Source organism: Mesoplodon densirostris, chromosome 2, assembly GCF_025265405.1.
Source record: "Mesoplodon densirostris isolate mMesDen1 chromosome 2, mMesDen1 primary haplotype, whole genome shotgun sequence".
Classification (NCBI taxonomy): domain Eukaryota; kingdom Metazoa; phylum Chordata; class Mammalia; order Artiodactyla; family Ziphiidae; genus Mesoplodon; species Mesoplodon densirostris.
In genome coordinates this window covers 149658761-149673065 of record NC_082662.1, presented here as the reverse complement: position 1 = coordinate 149673065, position 14305 = coordinate 149658761, and the positions used below count along the sequence as shown (strand labels likewise).

At 37.7% G+C, this 14305-nt stretch overlaps 1 protein-coding gene across 7 annotated transcripts in view; it reads left to right on the top strand.

Annotated features, from left to right (window-relative positions):
• Positions 1-14305, top strand: part of HMCN1 (hemicentin 1) — a 755474-nt gene that overhangs the window by 639395 nt on the left and 101774 nt on the right. For all 7 annotated transcript variants that reach the window (XR_009531210.1, XM_060091137.1, XM_060091136.1 and 4 more), the window contains 10 exons: positions 377-513; positions 4608-4749; positions 5792-5936; positions 6324-6451; positions 6753-6909; positions 9089-9210; positions 9412-9576; positions 11188-11295; positions 11957-12094; positions 12209-12343. Coding sequence is in view for 6 of the 7 variants with exons in the window: in XM_060091137.1 (XP_059947120.1) it covers positions 377-513; positions 4608-4749; positions 5792-5936; positions 6324-6451; positions 6753-6909; positions 9089-9210; positions 9412-9576; positions 11188-11295; positions 11957-12094; positions 12209-12343 (1377 nt within the window). In the remaining variant the exon portion in view is untranslated. The remainder of the gene's footprint in view (positions 1-376; positions 514-4607; positions 4750-5791; positions 5937-6323; positions 6452-6752; positions 6910-9088; positions 9211-9411; positions 9577-11187; positions 11296-11956; positions 12095-12208; positions 12344-14305) is intronic.

Here is a 14305-nt window from a genome sequence, read left to right as displayed (position 1 = left end):
ATATTTCTATATATTATAATGGGCAGACCCTAATTTAGAAGTTTTAAAATATGATGTTCAGAGAAAATTATTACCAAGTGTAGAGCTAGACAAGGAATCCCTTCTTTGTACTTAGACTGTGATTATATTACTTATCCTGTCATTTACGTGGCCATTGGAAGAATTTCATTATTTGATGTATGCGAAAGTACTGAGGAAGGTAAAAAATTTTTCACTATTTGTAATCATTGTACTATAAATTGAATGAGTAATGTTTTAAGTTTATGCTTTTTTATTTCATACAGCAGAAGCAACATTCGTTGAACACCTCAGATAATCCAGATCATTTTATATCCTGTTTATTAAAAGCCTTTGGTGTATTTGTTCTCATGCCCAGTCCCCCCTAATATTGCTGGAACTGATGAGCCCCAGGATTTCACTGTGTTACGGAACAGACAAGTGACATTGGAATGCAAATCGGATGCAGTACCCCCACCTGTAATCACTTGGCTTAAAAATGGAGAACGGTTACAGGTAAATCTTGCTAAATTCCACAGATTCATTGTGAGACAAAAAAATCAACAATAGAGTCCTTGCTAGGGAGATAAAACCAAACAGTGTCAGACTACTAGTTATTCAACATTACAGGGGTGGGCACAGGGTCCTTTAATCAGCCTTCTTGGAGTAGTTAGTAGCTAGTTATGAGGCAAAAGACAGGTATTTTGATTCATATACTCTGTAAATTGGCCCAAGTATATATCTCCTGGAGCCCGTGGATCAAAGTTGAATTGAAACACTAAGCTATGTCTTTTTTTTTTATTGGAGTATAATTGCTTTACAATGTTGTGTTAGTTTCTGCTGTACAGTGAAGTGAATCGGCCATATATATACATATATCCCCTCCCTCCCCCCAACATCCCACCCATCTAGGTCATCACAGAGCACTGAGCTGAGCTCCCTGTGCTATACAGCAGGTTCCCACTAGCTCTCTGTTTTACACATGGTAGTGTATTTATGTCAAACCTAATCTCCCAATTTATCCCACCCTCCCCTTCCCCCACTGTGTCCACATGTCCGTTCTCTACATCTGCCTTTCTATTCCTGCTCTGCAAATAGGTTCATCTGTATCATTTGTCTTTACTTGAGAGGGAAGAAACCATAGAGTCTCAAAAGACCTGACCTGTCCTGCCAACTCCCTAGGGCAAACCTATTACTGAATTTCCCTAGCCTAAACTTGGTCCTCAGGAGTGACCCCAAGGATCTGTGCAACACCAGGAATATGGACTGGAATCTTTGAAAACACAGTTACTGGCTCTTTAAAGGTTCCCATGCTCAGGTGATATCTGTCTGCTGCCCTATAGTGTCACAGCCCAGGATCCTAAATAGGCTTTTAGGGTTGGCTCAAAGCCTTGACTTTGAATGCTCTGATTGTCCTTATCCTAGTACTTACTTATCCTTTTGTTTCTCCTTTGGTCTTCCTCATCCTGTTAGTATAACCTATTATGGTACACTGTGCCTAAATAAAAGGAAATTTTGTCCCTAATACATAAGGCAGAAAGACTTTCACCATCATCAAATCACACAAATGCCAAACACAAGAAAGGCTGGGTTCTGAGAGTTACTTCCTTGTTAAATCATCATGCATATCACTTAACAGTCCTGTGCCTCAGTTTCTCTATTTATTGTGTGCCTATTATAATGCTAGGCACTATGATTGCCCCTGAGAATAATCTTGATCCTCAAGGAGCTCACAGACTATCTAAAATATACAGAAGTATATCAAAGATTGTAGAAAATTGATACTGCTGATATTCAGTAAACAATACCTTAGAGGGATATACAACATTTTATGGAAACAGAGGGGAGAAGCAAGTAATCCAGACTGAAGGGTAAGGAATAGCCCAGGGGAGCCTCTTGGAAAGGGTGAGTTCATTTTAAATGTTGGGTAGATGTTGGGTGAGAAAGAAGAAGGGGATTCCAAACATAAGTGATAGCATGTACAAAGACATTACAGGAGAAGGAATGCTGCTGTCCCAGGAACTGCAGGTAGCTTGGTATGGTTGAAGTAGACCTTGATTAAAATCCTTTGATGATTCTCCATAGATTTCAGGATTCGGGTTAAACTGCCCAGCTTAGCTCACAAAGCCCTTCATGCTCTGACTTTTTCTCCATAGTCTTATCTCCCATGTGTGCATTTCACTCTAGACCATTAGGTGTTCAGATACGGACTGATTGAATGTTGATGCTACAGAAATTCAGGCTAATCTCAGATATGACCAAGTGATGTCAGTACTGGGACAGGCTGATTTCAACAGTTATGGGGGAAAAAATGAGTCCAGTTTTAGATATTTTGAGTTTGAATTACCTATATATTATCCAAGTGGAGCTTCTAAGAAGCACTAAGAAATATGGGTCCGTATTTCATCAAAAACATCTTTGATTTGGTGGTCCTCGTTGGTGTAACCTGTTGCTGAAGCCATCAGTTTATATGAGGTCAACCAGAAAGCACACAGTGTGAGAAGACCTGTAAATGAGAATAAAGCCTAAGGCAACATTGACAATTAAAAGGTGAGCAAAGGAAGAAGAGAAGAATGGGACTGAGAATGAGGACTCAGAGAAATAAGATTAAATATAGGAGACATTGGTGTACTGAAAGCCAAGGAAGAGAGAGGGAGTGGTTAACAGAGTCCATGTTAAGATACAAATTAAGTTGTATTCACTGGCTTTGGCAACACATAGACTTGATTAAAGATCTGAACAACGGTTCTTCAATAGAGTGATCAAAGTAGAAGACAGGGGCTTCCCTGGTGGCGCAGTGGTTGAGGGTCCGCCTGCCGATGCAGGGGACACGGGTTCGTGCCCCGATCCCGGAAGATCCCACATGCCGCGGAGCGGCTGGGCCCGCGAGCCATGGCCGCGGAGCCTGTGTGTCCGGAGCCTGTGCTCCGCAACGGGAGAGGCCACAGCAGTGAGAGGCCCGCGTACAGCAAAAAAAAAAAAGTAGAAGACAGGTTACAGCTGTCTGGGGGGGTTAAAGAAGAGGAAGTGGAAATGATTGTGGACTGTTACTTAAATACAAAAGAGATTTGTATATGCTTATTTACTGAAAAAGATGGAAGATACAGGACTAAGTGTGTCGAGTGGGGAAAGGTTGGGACCCTGGTGACAGGTGAAGAGATTAGCCTTGGACAGAAGCATTGACCTTTTTCCACAGAGATGGAAAAATAGGAAGGAAGGTTGCATTCATATGCAAGAGATGAGAGGGAGAAATTGCGGGCAATTGGCTTTGATTTTCTCAATGAAGTAGGAATTAAGGTCATGAGCTGAGAATGATGTTCTATCTGAGGAAAGAAATCAAACTTGGAAGAATCACTGGCAGTAAATGAGAAGAGAACCAGAGAAAATTGTAGTGAGACTGAATAAGTTGGCAGAACTTACTGATGTTCATGGAAGAAAGACATGAGAATCAACTCAGAATTTTTTTATTAGCCTAAAATCCTGCTATACCCATATCAACATTAAAATATGTTTCATAGAACTTACCATGTATGTTTAAGAAACCACTTATTCTCATCAGAAGTAATAAAAGTTTACCATTAATAGCCCCTGTAGCAAGGAAAGGCCTAGAGAAAATGTGTGGACTTTCAAGATAAATTGACCTGAACTGTCTATATTAGTGTGAACAACTTTTTTCATTAGAAATATAGGTTTATCTGGGACAGAACCCATATGGTAGAAAAATCTTATTTGGGCTTCTCTTGAAGTCGTTACACTTAGGCACAATCAGAAAATATCAGGCTTTGATGTTACCTGGCATTTTTTAAAGTCTATGAACAATCCCCAATTGGACATTATAGCAGAGATTAGATTTTATTATATTTCAGTATTTCATTTCAGTATAGGTCTCTGCATTTTCATAATTCTTGGTCCCATGCCTGAACGCAAAATAAGTGCTTAATAAATATTTGTAGACTAAAATCATTTATTTACTTATGTTAAATATGTTGAAGGATAATTATTTCCTATAAGTTAACCTAAGTTAATTTATTAGTCAGGAAACTTTCAGCTTTAAGTGACAGAATTCAAACTCAAAATAATTTAAATGGAAAAAAAAAGATATTTATTAGCTATAGTAATTGGTGAACTTAAGCTTTAGGCATTACTAGATCCAGAGGCTCTCACCATGTAGTCAAGCATCTCTTGACTGAATCCCAACTCTGCTTATGTCTTAGATTCAGAGCAAGCTGTCCCCACATGGTGGTAAGACTGCCACCAAGCTATGTCATCCTCACTACCAGTGATTCCAGTAAAAATATGCCTTATTCCAACACTTCCAGCAGTGTCTTTCTGGGGAGCTCGAATGGGCCCAACTTGAGACACCTTTTCATCCTTGAGAGGTTCATTGTGGCCGTCACTGTGAAGAACTGGAGACACTGATTGTGCTCTTGCTTTAACTACACTCATAGAAATATTTCCCAAGAGTTTTTGATACCAGGATAGCAGTGGGGGGAGCAGACAAAGATACTGGGAGACAGGTGCACTACAGTTCACTATAGTTACTTTTGATGATTAATATTTTATTTTATTTGTCCGACATTGTAATGGTAAATTTTACTTGCTGAATCCAGGCAACACCTCGAGTAAGAATCCTATCTGGAGGGAGATACTTGCAAATTAATAATGCAGATCTAGGTGATACAGCCAATTATACCTGTGTTGCCAGCAACATTGCAGGAAAGACTACAAGAGAATTTATTCTCACTGTAAATGGTAAGAAAAATTAATCACTCTTTCACAATTTTAAAATTTAGATAAAGGCATTTAAAGAGATCATAACATTTTTATTTTTTATGAGCATACTAAACAAATACTTGTGCTTATCTTATTTCTTTTCATAAAGACAACATGTGATATTTGTACTATCACTATATTCAAACTAACTCAATTTCCAAAAAAAGATACATTTCTCTTAGAGGACAATATATGTCCAATTGTTATCAGCATATCCTGATGTTTTGCGTCATTCAGATCAGAGCCATTGGAGAAGTTTAATACACTAAATCTCTGGATGACAAGTAGCCAATTATTTAGTCACCTTTGTTGATGTTGGTGTTTGATTATATATGTGCTAGACAGAGACTTCCATGGGACTGTAATTTTCTCAAATATAAAATCTAAACACTAAAATCTGCCAAATTTCAAGAATATGATACAGACTTTTTCAAAACTGTCCCTTTGGAATTTTAATATACGAAACTTTACAAGTTGAGTGACCCAGGCAGCTAATATCTCTAACACTAAAATTAAAATTCAAGATTTCTATTCCCATAGAACTCAATGATTAATAAAATACACACTCTGAGACTTGCATAATTAATCACAGATGTGCTTTGTTATAACAGCCCACTTTCTATCCTTTATTTAAAGTGAAGTTGTTCCAGTATTAACATTCTCTGACCATTATTTGGCCAAAGAGAAGTAAGAAATATCATCTTTAATTTGTATCATACCAGAGCTGACTTTTATTCTATTCAAGCCTCTTTCATTAGAAAGCCAGATTTCATACACCATATCAGGGATTTAAAGCTTCCTCACCCATTTACTCTTCATTTTTAAGTAAATTTTTAAATAAAATCTTATCTTGAATAAGACTTTGGGAATTAAACCCCAATTCTATTTATACTAACCTGAATTAGCTGTAGGCAAAGCCATACATTTGACTCAAATCTCACTTTGTATTACCTTTGAAGAGTCTTAGTTCAGGCTATGTTATTGATATAAAGGAAGTTTTCCACATGCATCTCTTGTGCAGTTCCTCCAAGCATAAAGAGTGGCCCCCAGAGTCTTGTCATTCACTTAAATAAGTCAACTATATTGGAATGCTTTGCGGAAGGTGTGCCAACCCCAAGGATAACATGGAGAAAGGATGGAGCTGTTCTATCTGAGAATCATGCAAGGTAACAATTCTGGAAAAGGATAAAAAATACTGTAAGAACTGAAATGTAAGTTTTTAAATCTTTGATCCAGTGCATTATTTGGGTCTTTTCATTCTAAAATGAGTCTCTTCATCTTAAATGAGGATCAGAATATAGTATTTTAAAAGCATAATTCTTAAGGCTTATGTTCAAAATGTAATGATTATAATCTATCCAAGATCACAAGCCCATCTGCTGTGCACCTTTGCAGAATATCCTTTTTTTTTTTCCACCAAGGGTATTATAAATTTCTGAAGTAGGAAAAGGACTAAAAATGGATTTAACTGGGTATTTTATGATGTTCTCAGTCAAAATGTGCATAATCAGAAAGGCTGATCTGGAGGACCTCACTTGTGATCTTTCTTATAGATACTCCATCTTGGAAAATGGATTCCTTCACATCCAGTCAGCACATGTTACTGATAGTGGGAGATATTTGTGTATGGCTACCAATGCTGCTGGAACAGATCGCAGGCGAATAGACTTACAAGTCCATGGTAAATGTACTTTTATGAATAACATCCAATCTTTGGGTCAGATATTCTTTGGTACCCTAAACCAGTGAGGTCATAACATAAAGACCTTCATATCTAGTGCTATTTAAATGTATTACACTATATTATAAGCAGTGAAGACCCATTATAAAGAGCATCATCACAACACTGTGTAAATTCACAGAACCTTATTGTGTTCATAACTATAAAGCAAGTTAGCAATGATTAATTTCAGTTTGGCAGAAATACTTCGAATGGCATACTATTTACTGAATGTGTTTCTTACTTGGTGACTTCATTTTAGTTCCTCCATCTATTGCTCTGGGTCCTACCAACATAACTGTAACAGTAAATGTTCAAACCACTCTGGCTTGTGAGGCTACTGGGATACCAAAACCATCAATCAACTGGAGAAAAAATGGGCATCTTCTTAATGTGGATCAAAATCAGAATTCATACCGGTAAGGAATAATTTAACTGGACAATTCCACCTATTATTTAGAAACATAATTTTTAAAAGAATTAACATTTAAACTCTATCAATGGGGACAGCAAATATATAAAGTATGAAGAATTAGCTACTATGTAGAGAGCATGTTATTTTTTTCTTAATGTAGAATTAGTTTTTCAACCTAAAATCTTATTTCTGAATTATAGGTGCAACTTCTATATTCATAAGTCCTGTAGATAACTGAGCTCTAAAAAATTAGATTTCCATTCTTTTTTTTTTTAGTATCTTTTGGAATTTTATAAAGACAAAAGATAAAAACATCATTTGGTATAAAAGAAAAACTATTCTGTAGAAATAATACAAGTTTTAGTTGCAGAATAAAAATCAAATTTTATACCTTGAAATACAGCATAGGTATTTGGCAGCATGTGGAGGGAGGAAGAAGAGCATTTTCTCCCAGTTTTTTCTTTTTTTTTTTTTTTTTTTTTGTGGTACGCGGGCCTCTCACTGTTGTGGCCTCTCCCGCTGCGGAGCACAGGCTCCGGACGTGCAGGCTCAGCGGCCATGGCTCACGGGTCCAGCCGCTCTGCGGCATGTGGGATCTTCCTGGACCGGCGCACGAACCCGTGTCCCCCGCATCGGGAAGCGGACCCTCAACCACTGCGCCACCAGGGAAGCCCGTCCCAGTTTTTTGTATTCTTCCAGCTTGACTACCATTGCTCTTCCAGCTTGATTACCATTGCTCTTAATATGACATCATATTTTTTACTTTTTTTTTTTTTTTTTTTTTTTTTTTTTTGCGACACGCAGGCCTCTCACTGTTGAGGCCTCTCCCGTTGCGGAGCACAGGCTCCGGACGCACAGGCTCAGCGGCCATGGCTCACGGGCCCAGCCACTCCGGGGCATGTGGGATCTTCCCGGACCGGGGCACGAACCCGTGTCCCCTGCATCGGCAGGCGGACTCTCAACCACTGCGCCACCAGGGAAGCCCGACATCATATTTTTTAAAGACTAACCTTTAAAAAAAAAAACTAGGAATTTCTGATGCTTTAGATAAGCATCATTTCTTGTATCTCAAGTTAATAGATATCTTGCAAAAGGTTTGCCATAGTACTGAAAGCAAATGTTCTTATAGACCTACCTTAACAAAAATCAGTTCTGATACATCAGGAAATATGAAACTAGGAGTGTTTCACTTGAAACTCTCTTGCTTCTCCCTCTTTCTCACCCTTTTAATCTTTTGGCATTGGGTGTTTAGTGACTTGAAAGCATATACTATGGGGAAAATGTACAATGCCCTTGAATAAAAAAGCAGGTCAAGTATGTTTCCATTGAATCAAATCATTTCCATTCATCATTGCACAGTTTGAAGTAAGAATACAGATATTCTTATTTAGATTACTGATTTTTTTAGTGTATTCAACCACTAGAAATTTAAAAGATTTATTGATTTTTCATTTTGATACATATTTTCTTTAATTTTTATTTTATATTGGAGCATAGTTGATTAACAGTGTTATATTAGTTTCAGCTGTACAGCAAAGTGATTCATTAGATTACTTTAAATAATGTATGTGTATTTACTCAACCTTCTGAACATTTGAAGTGATTCAGATCACTTTAGTTTTGAGTTGATTCAAAGCTAAGGAAAAGACTCTTTGATTTATGTACTATGCATCTCCAAGGTATCCACCACATGTAAGGAGACGTGTGAAGTAGGGAAAGGTGCAAGACAGACAGACTTGTAGTTACCCATCTGTCAGTAGAAATAATCAAATACCAGTCTGCAAAGTTAATTGTGAAATTTAGAGATGATTAATGTGAAGCATTTGAGATGGTGCTGGGAATGTGTTCAATGGTCAATAAACAATGGCTATCATCAGTGTGCTCATTTCACTGTATTTCACCTGGGAGAACATGGTTGATTATGCTATAAGCATTCAGAAAATTCAGGATTCCCTCTTATCACGATCATTCCACACCACTGCTTCCTGCAGATGTCAAGGTTGAGGTCCTGTTAACCCACTGCCATATAAACTTAAAGTCTGATGCATAAAATGATGCTCATTTTAACATGAGGAAAGAGTTCCATTTCCCTCAATTCACAAGATAGTACCATGTTGCACCAATTAGAAACATTTGTGAAAATTGATATATAGCACCTCATTACTTTGAAATCTCTCTTCTAGGCTCCTTTCTTCAGGTTCACTAGTAATTATTTCCCCTTCTGTGGATGACACTGCAACCTATGAGTGCACTGTGACAAGTGATGCCGGAGAGGATAAGAGAACTGTGGATCTCACTGTCCAAGGTAGAACTGGCTTAGTATGTGGACTGAAAGTTATTATAATGATATCATTCCATCATTCCTCTACTTCACAAGAGAGCTTCCTTTTCCACTGACCAAGCATTCACTTTCAGTGTAGAAAGAGAAGGATATATGAGGAGGCTTTGGAAATCTGTAAAGGTTGGGAACATGTAGTTTTCTTTCTTTTTGTTATTTTTCTTTTAGTTCCACCTTCCATAGCTGATGAGCCTACTGACTTCCTAGTAACCACACACGCCCCCACTGTGATCACCTGCACGGCTTCAGGAGTTCCATTTCCCTCAATTCACTGGGCGAAAAATGGTATAAGACTGCTTCCCAGAGGAGAGGGCTATAGAATTCTGTCCTCAGGTAAGACCCAGCTCAGTGATTACACAGCTATTGATTGGATTTGTTTTTACTGGATAGCCTTAGTTGGACTTCTGTTGCACCAAAATAAAAGAATAAAGTACATCTGTATTCCTGGGCTTAGGCATCTGGGAAAAAATGCACTTAAGAGTGGGGAGGGGGAACTTGGGAAAGGAATAGAAAAAAGGTCTAAAGATAACAAATAATATCTAGGAGACTGATATGAATATATTAAGCATGACCACTGGGATTTTATGTGCATATTTACTAAACCTAAGGTTTAACAAATTTACTGGTTGCCTTTGAGTGAACCACACTTCTTTTATTGGCCAAATAGAATGTCCATTCATTCAACAAACATTTAGTACCTAAAATAGGCTAAATACTCCACTGAGTTTCTGAGGATATAAAACTAAGACAGGCTTCTTGCTTTTAAGGTTTCAATAATTTAGCAAGTAGGACTGGGTGTTAAGTGCTATGATATGGATAATTTTTGAGGGTGGTAGTAACCATCATTTATAGAATGTAAGTATTGAAAATTTTATAATATTAAAGAGAAAAAAATTCACCTAAATGGAAGTATAAGTGATTCACATTTGTGTTTCTGTAAGTTCATCCTGCATTGGGGAGGTACCCTGGAGATTAAAGTAGCAACTAACATCCTGAGGGTTTGTGAGTGTGGGCATATTATTCAAAGAGAATTTGTTTATTTCTTCAGTAGAAGGGAAATAATGAAAGATTTGTTCTCAGAATGGAACTTGGTTTTCAAAGCATAGTATTTTGGCTATTTCAGAAATCTGCATAAACAGATAGCAAATAAAGTCATAAAATATAAATTAACTACTTTTCAGCACAAAGTAATGTGCTAAGAAAACAGTTTAGAACTTTTCTCAAAATGTTAAACAGTTACCATATGACCCAGCAACTCCATTCCTAGGTCCCTACCTAGAGAAATGAAAGCATATGTCCACCCAAAGACTTATATGCAGATGTTCATACAGCATCATTCACAATAGCCAAAAGCATAGAAACAATGTAAATGTCCATCAACTGGTGAATGGATAAACAAAATGTGGATAATTCACAGGATGGAATTCTATTTAGCAATAAAATGGAACAAAAATATTGGCACCTGCTACAGCAGATGAAACTCAAAAACTATGCTCACAGTAGAAGTCAGACACAAAAGCCTTCTGTATGATCCCATCTATATGAAATTTCCAGAAAAGGCCAATATATATAGAAATTAGATTTGTGATTGCTTACACTTGGGGTTGAGAGTGAGGCAGGACTATAAGTGGAGTGAGATTTCTTTTGGCATAATGGAAATTTTCTAAAATTAAATTATAATTGCACAACTCTGTAAATATACTAAAAATCATTGTATTGTACATTTAAATCAGTGAATTTTATGGTCCGTAAGTTTTGCCTAAATAAAGCTGTTAATAGTGATTTTTGAAAAAATACTGTGGTAGGTAAGCACAGGGGGTACAAGTATGAGTACAAGCCATGCACTACTGTGCTGGGGGCAGACTCACACAAAAGCAAAGAGACATGCTTTATCAAACCAGAAAAACAGGGATGCACTGTGCATGAAAAATTTTTCCTTTTTAGGAGCAATTGAAATATTTGCCACTCAATTAAGCCATGCTGGAAGATATACTTGTGTTGCTAGGAATGCAGCTGGTTCTGCACATCGACATGTGAGCCTTTATGTCCAAGGTATGAAAGGTTATTTATTCATTAAAATTTTGCTGTTGTACTTTTCTTTTTTTTTTTTTTTTTTGCGGTATGCGGGCCTCTCACTGTTGTGGCCTCCCCCGTCGCGGAGCACAGGCTCCGGACGCGCAGGCTCAGCGGCCATGGCTCACGGGCCCAGCCGCTCCGCGGCATATGGGATCCTCCCAGACCGGGGCACGAACCCGTATCCCCTGCATTGGCAGGCGGACTCTCAACCACTTGCGCCACCAGGGAGGCCCTGTACTTTTCTAAGTCATGTTTATTCTTGACAGGTGGTACCATCTAGAGTCATAAACCACAGTAATATTTTGGGGATATGAAAGCCTGATAGATGTTCTTCAATAGACTCAAGAAAACATACAGATGACAAACCACACAAAACAACCCCTAAATTATTTGTCTTCTTGAATTTTTATGATCTGTTTCTGATTTTAGTCTTTTCTATGAAGTTCTTCTAATGGAGACTGGCTATAGTAACAAGACTCAAAAAATGTGATATGACTGCTATTTGCTTTTCCCTGGGACAATGAAATCACTAATATTTTGGAATTTTGAATTCAGGCATGTTTAACCTCATGGCTACTATAGACATTTATGCTACTAACTAGAGCCTTTGCTTATTTCTGTTGATTGGTTCTTATAGAGCCTCCAGTCATTCAGCCTCAGCCAAGTGAACTAGCCGTCATTCTAAACAATCCCATTTTATTACCATGTGAAGCAACAGGGACTCCCAGTCCTTTCATCACTTGGCAAAAGGAAGGTATCAATGTCATCACTTCAGGTACCATTTCAATCAAGAAAATAATGGCAACTCAGTTTTATAATTCAGAAGTCAGTATGATTTTTTAATGAAAATAAAAATTCTTCTCACTCTGTTTTTGTAACTATGATGTAGGTAGAACCCATGCAGTTCTTCCTCGTGGTGGCTTGCAGATCTCCAGAGCTGTCAGAGAGGATGCTGGTACTTACATGTGTGTGGCTCAGAATCCAGCTGGTACAGCCTTGGGCAAAATCAAGTTAAATGTCCAAGGTACCTAAATAATAAATCCCTATGTCTTCATTGCAAAGATGCTTATAATAGTGTATATCAAAATTCATATATCTAAATTAATGATGCCACCGTAGTTCTTAATTAACATTCTTAGTTTATATTATCCTATATGTTTTTCTGTTAACCTTAAGAAGGAAAAAATTCAGTGCTTGGGTGTTTTGGGGCATTATTTGTATAAGAAAACTGAGGCATCTCATGATATTTTGAATTTCTGTGAACCTCTATTTGGTACTTTCATTGAAGCACATATTTAAGGTGATTTTTAAAACTATTCTCTCTTTAATACTACTTTGTATACATTACAAAATACTGAATTGTAATAGCCACTTAAAAATCAAATCATAAATTTTTTAAATTTTAAAGAATCACCAATAAGAATCATGAAACAAAAAAAATCATAATTGCAATTAAACCAGCTTAATGGAAAAAAATATTCTGAAGACAGTGGGTTTTTTTTCACATTTAACTTATATTTTCTTGATGTAATGTTCATATCTTACATGCATTGTTTTTGTGGATCAAGACGTGACCTAGAGATGGGTTCCGAGCTGCTCAGTTTGCCTTGCTGATTTGAATTTCCTTGTAGTATGATTTTCTTATGGTGAATTAATAACTGTAGTAAAGCTCACTTACATGCAGATTGTAAATCTAATTTATTTGTATTTTTCAACACTTCTTTAACAAGTGTTTATTGGGAGAATAAGTAGAAATACATTGACCATTATAGATATGATCCTTTCCTTATAGTGTGGAGAAGGAAAAAAAATGAAACTACCAAATAAATGAAATTATGATAAATTCTGACATATGATATGCAGAGGGAAAACAAAAGGCTGAGATGGGGAATAGTGGGAAAATGTGGGGACCACTTTAGTGGTTAAAGTAGGCTTTAACCTACTGATGGGGGTACCATTGGAGCTGAGGGGTGTTACCATTGGAGCTGAGACCTGAATGATGAGCTAGGATGAGCCATGTAAAGGTAGCAGAGTGTCCAAGGAAGAGTGGGCAGCATGTGCAATGGCCCCAAGGCAGGAAAGGTTAAGAAAAGAAGCGTGCCAGTGTGGCTGACAGTAATGAACCTGGGAAGGCTGGCAAAATGTGAAGGAGGTCAGAAGAGAAAGTGGGACCAGTGCACGGAGTGCCCGAAGGACCATAGGAGGGGTAAGATTTCCTTCTGTGTGCAGTGTTGAAGCCTTTAATGATTTAACCAAGACTCTTGTTTGGTTTTAGGAAGACCTCTTTTGCTGGTATATAGATAATGATTTCGAGAAAGCACAAGACTAGAGCTGGAAGAACTAGTAAAGTGCTCTAGCCATCATGTGATACAGTCTGGCTGGGAGTGCGAGTGGGTGTGTGAGTTGCAGGGGAAAATGAAAAAGAAGTGGTGGATTCAAGAACTCTTTGGAGATGTAATTGCCAGGATTGCTGATTAATCAGATTGGGAGGTTAGGAAAAGAGAAGAGTTAACAATGTTTCCTGGGCTTTGGGCCTGAGCTAGAGATGGGAGATAGTGCTGTGAGGGATGCAAGGGGAGGAACTAGTTGGGGAGGAAGGAAAGCGTGATTTCTGTTTAATCATGTTAGATGTGGGAAACTATTAGAAATCCTAGCAGAGATGTCAAAAAGCATTGAATATTTATGAATTCAGAACTCAAGGGAGAAGTATAGTCTAAGATATAAATTTGGAAGTAATCAGGGTATTTCAGTCTACAAGACTGGATGAGAATTTGGACCGAAAAGAGCTTAAGGACAAAGCCCCAGGGCTCTGCATTGTTAAGAGGTCTGAGAAAAGAGAGAACACTGGAAAAGAATACAAAGGAGAGGGAAGAGGTGACAGAAGAAAACTAGATGGAGGCTAGGAGAGGACAGTGTTTCAAGAAGGAAGTAGACGGCTTTTTTAATGCAAACAAAAGGTCAGTTAGTATGATGACCAAGAAATATT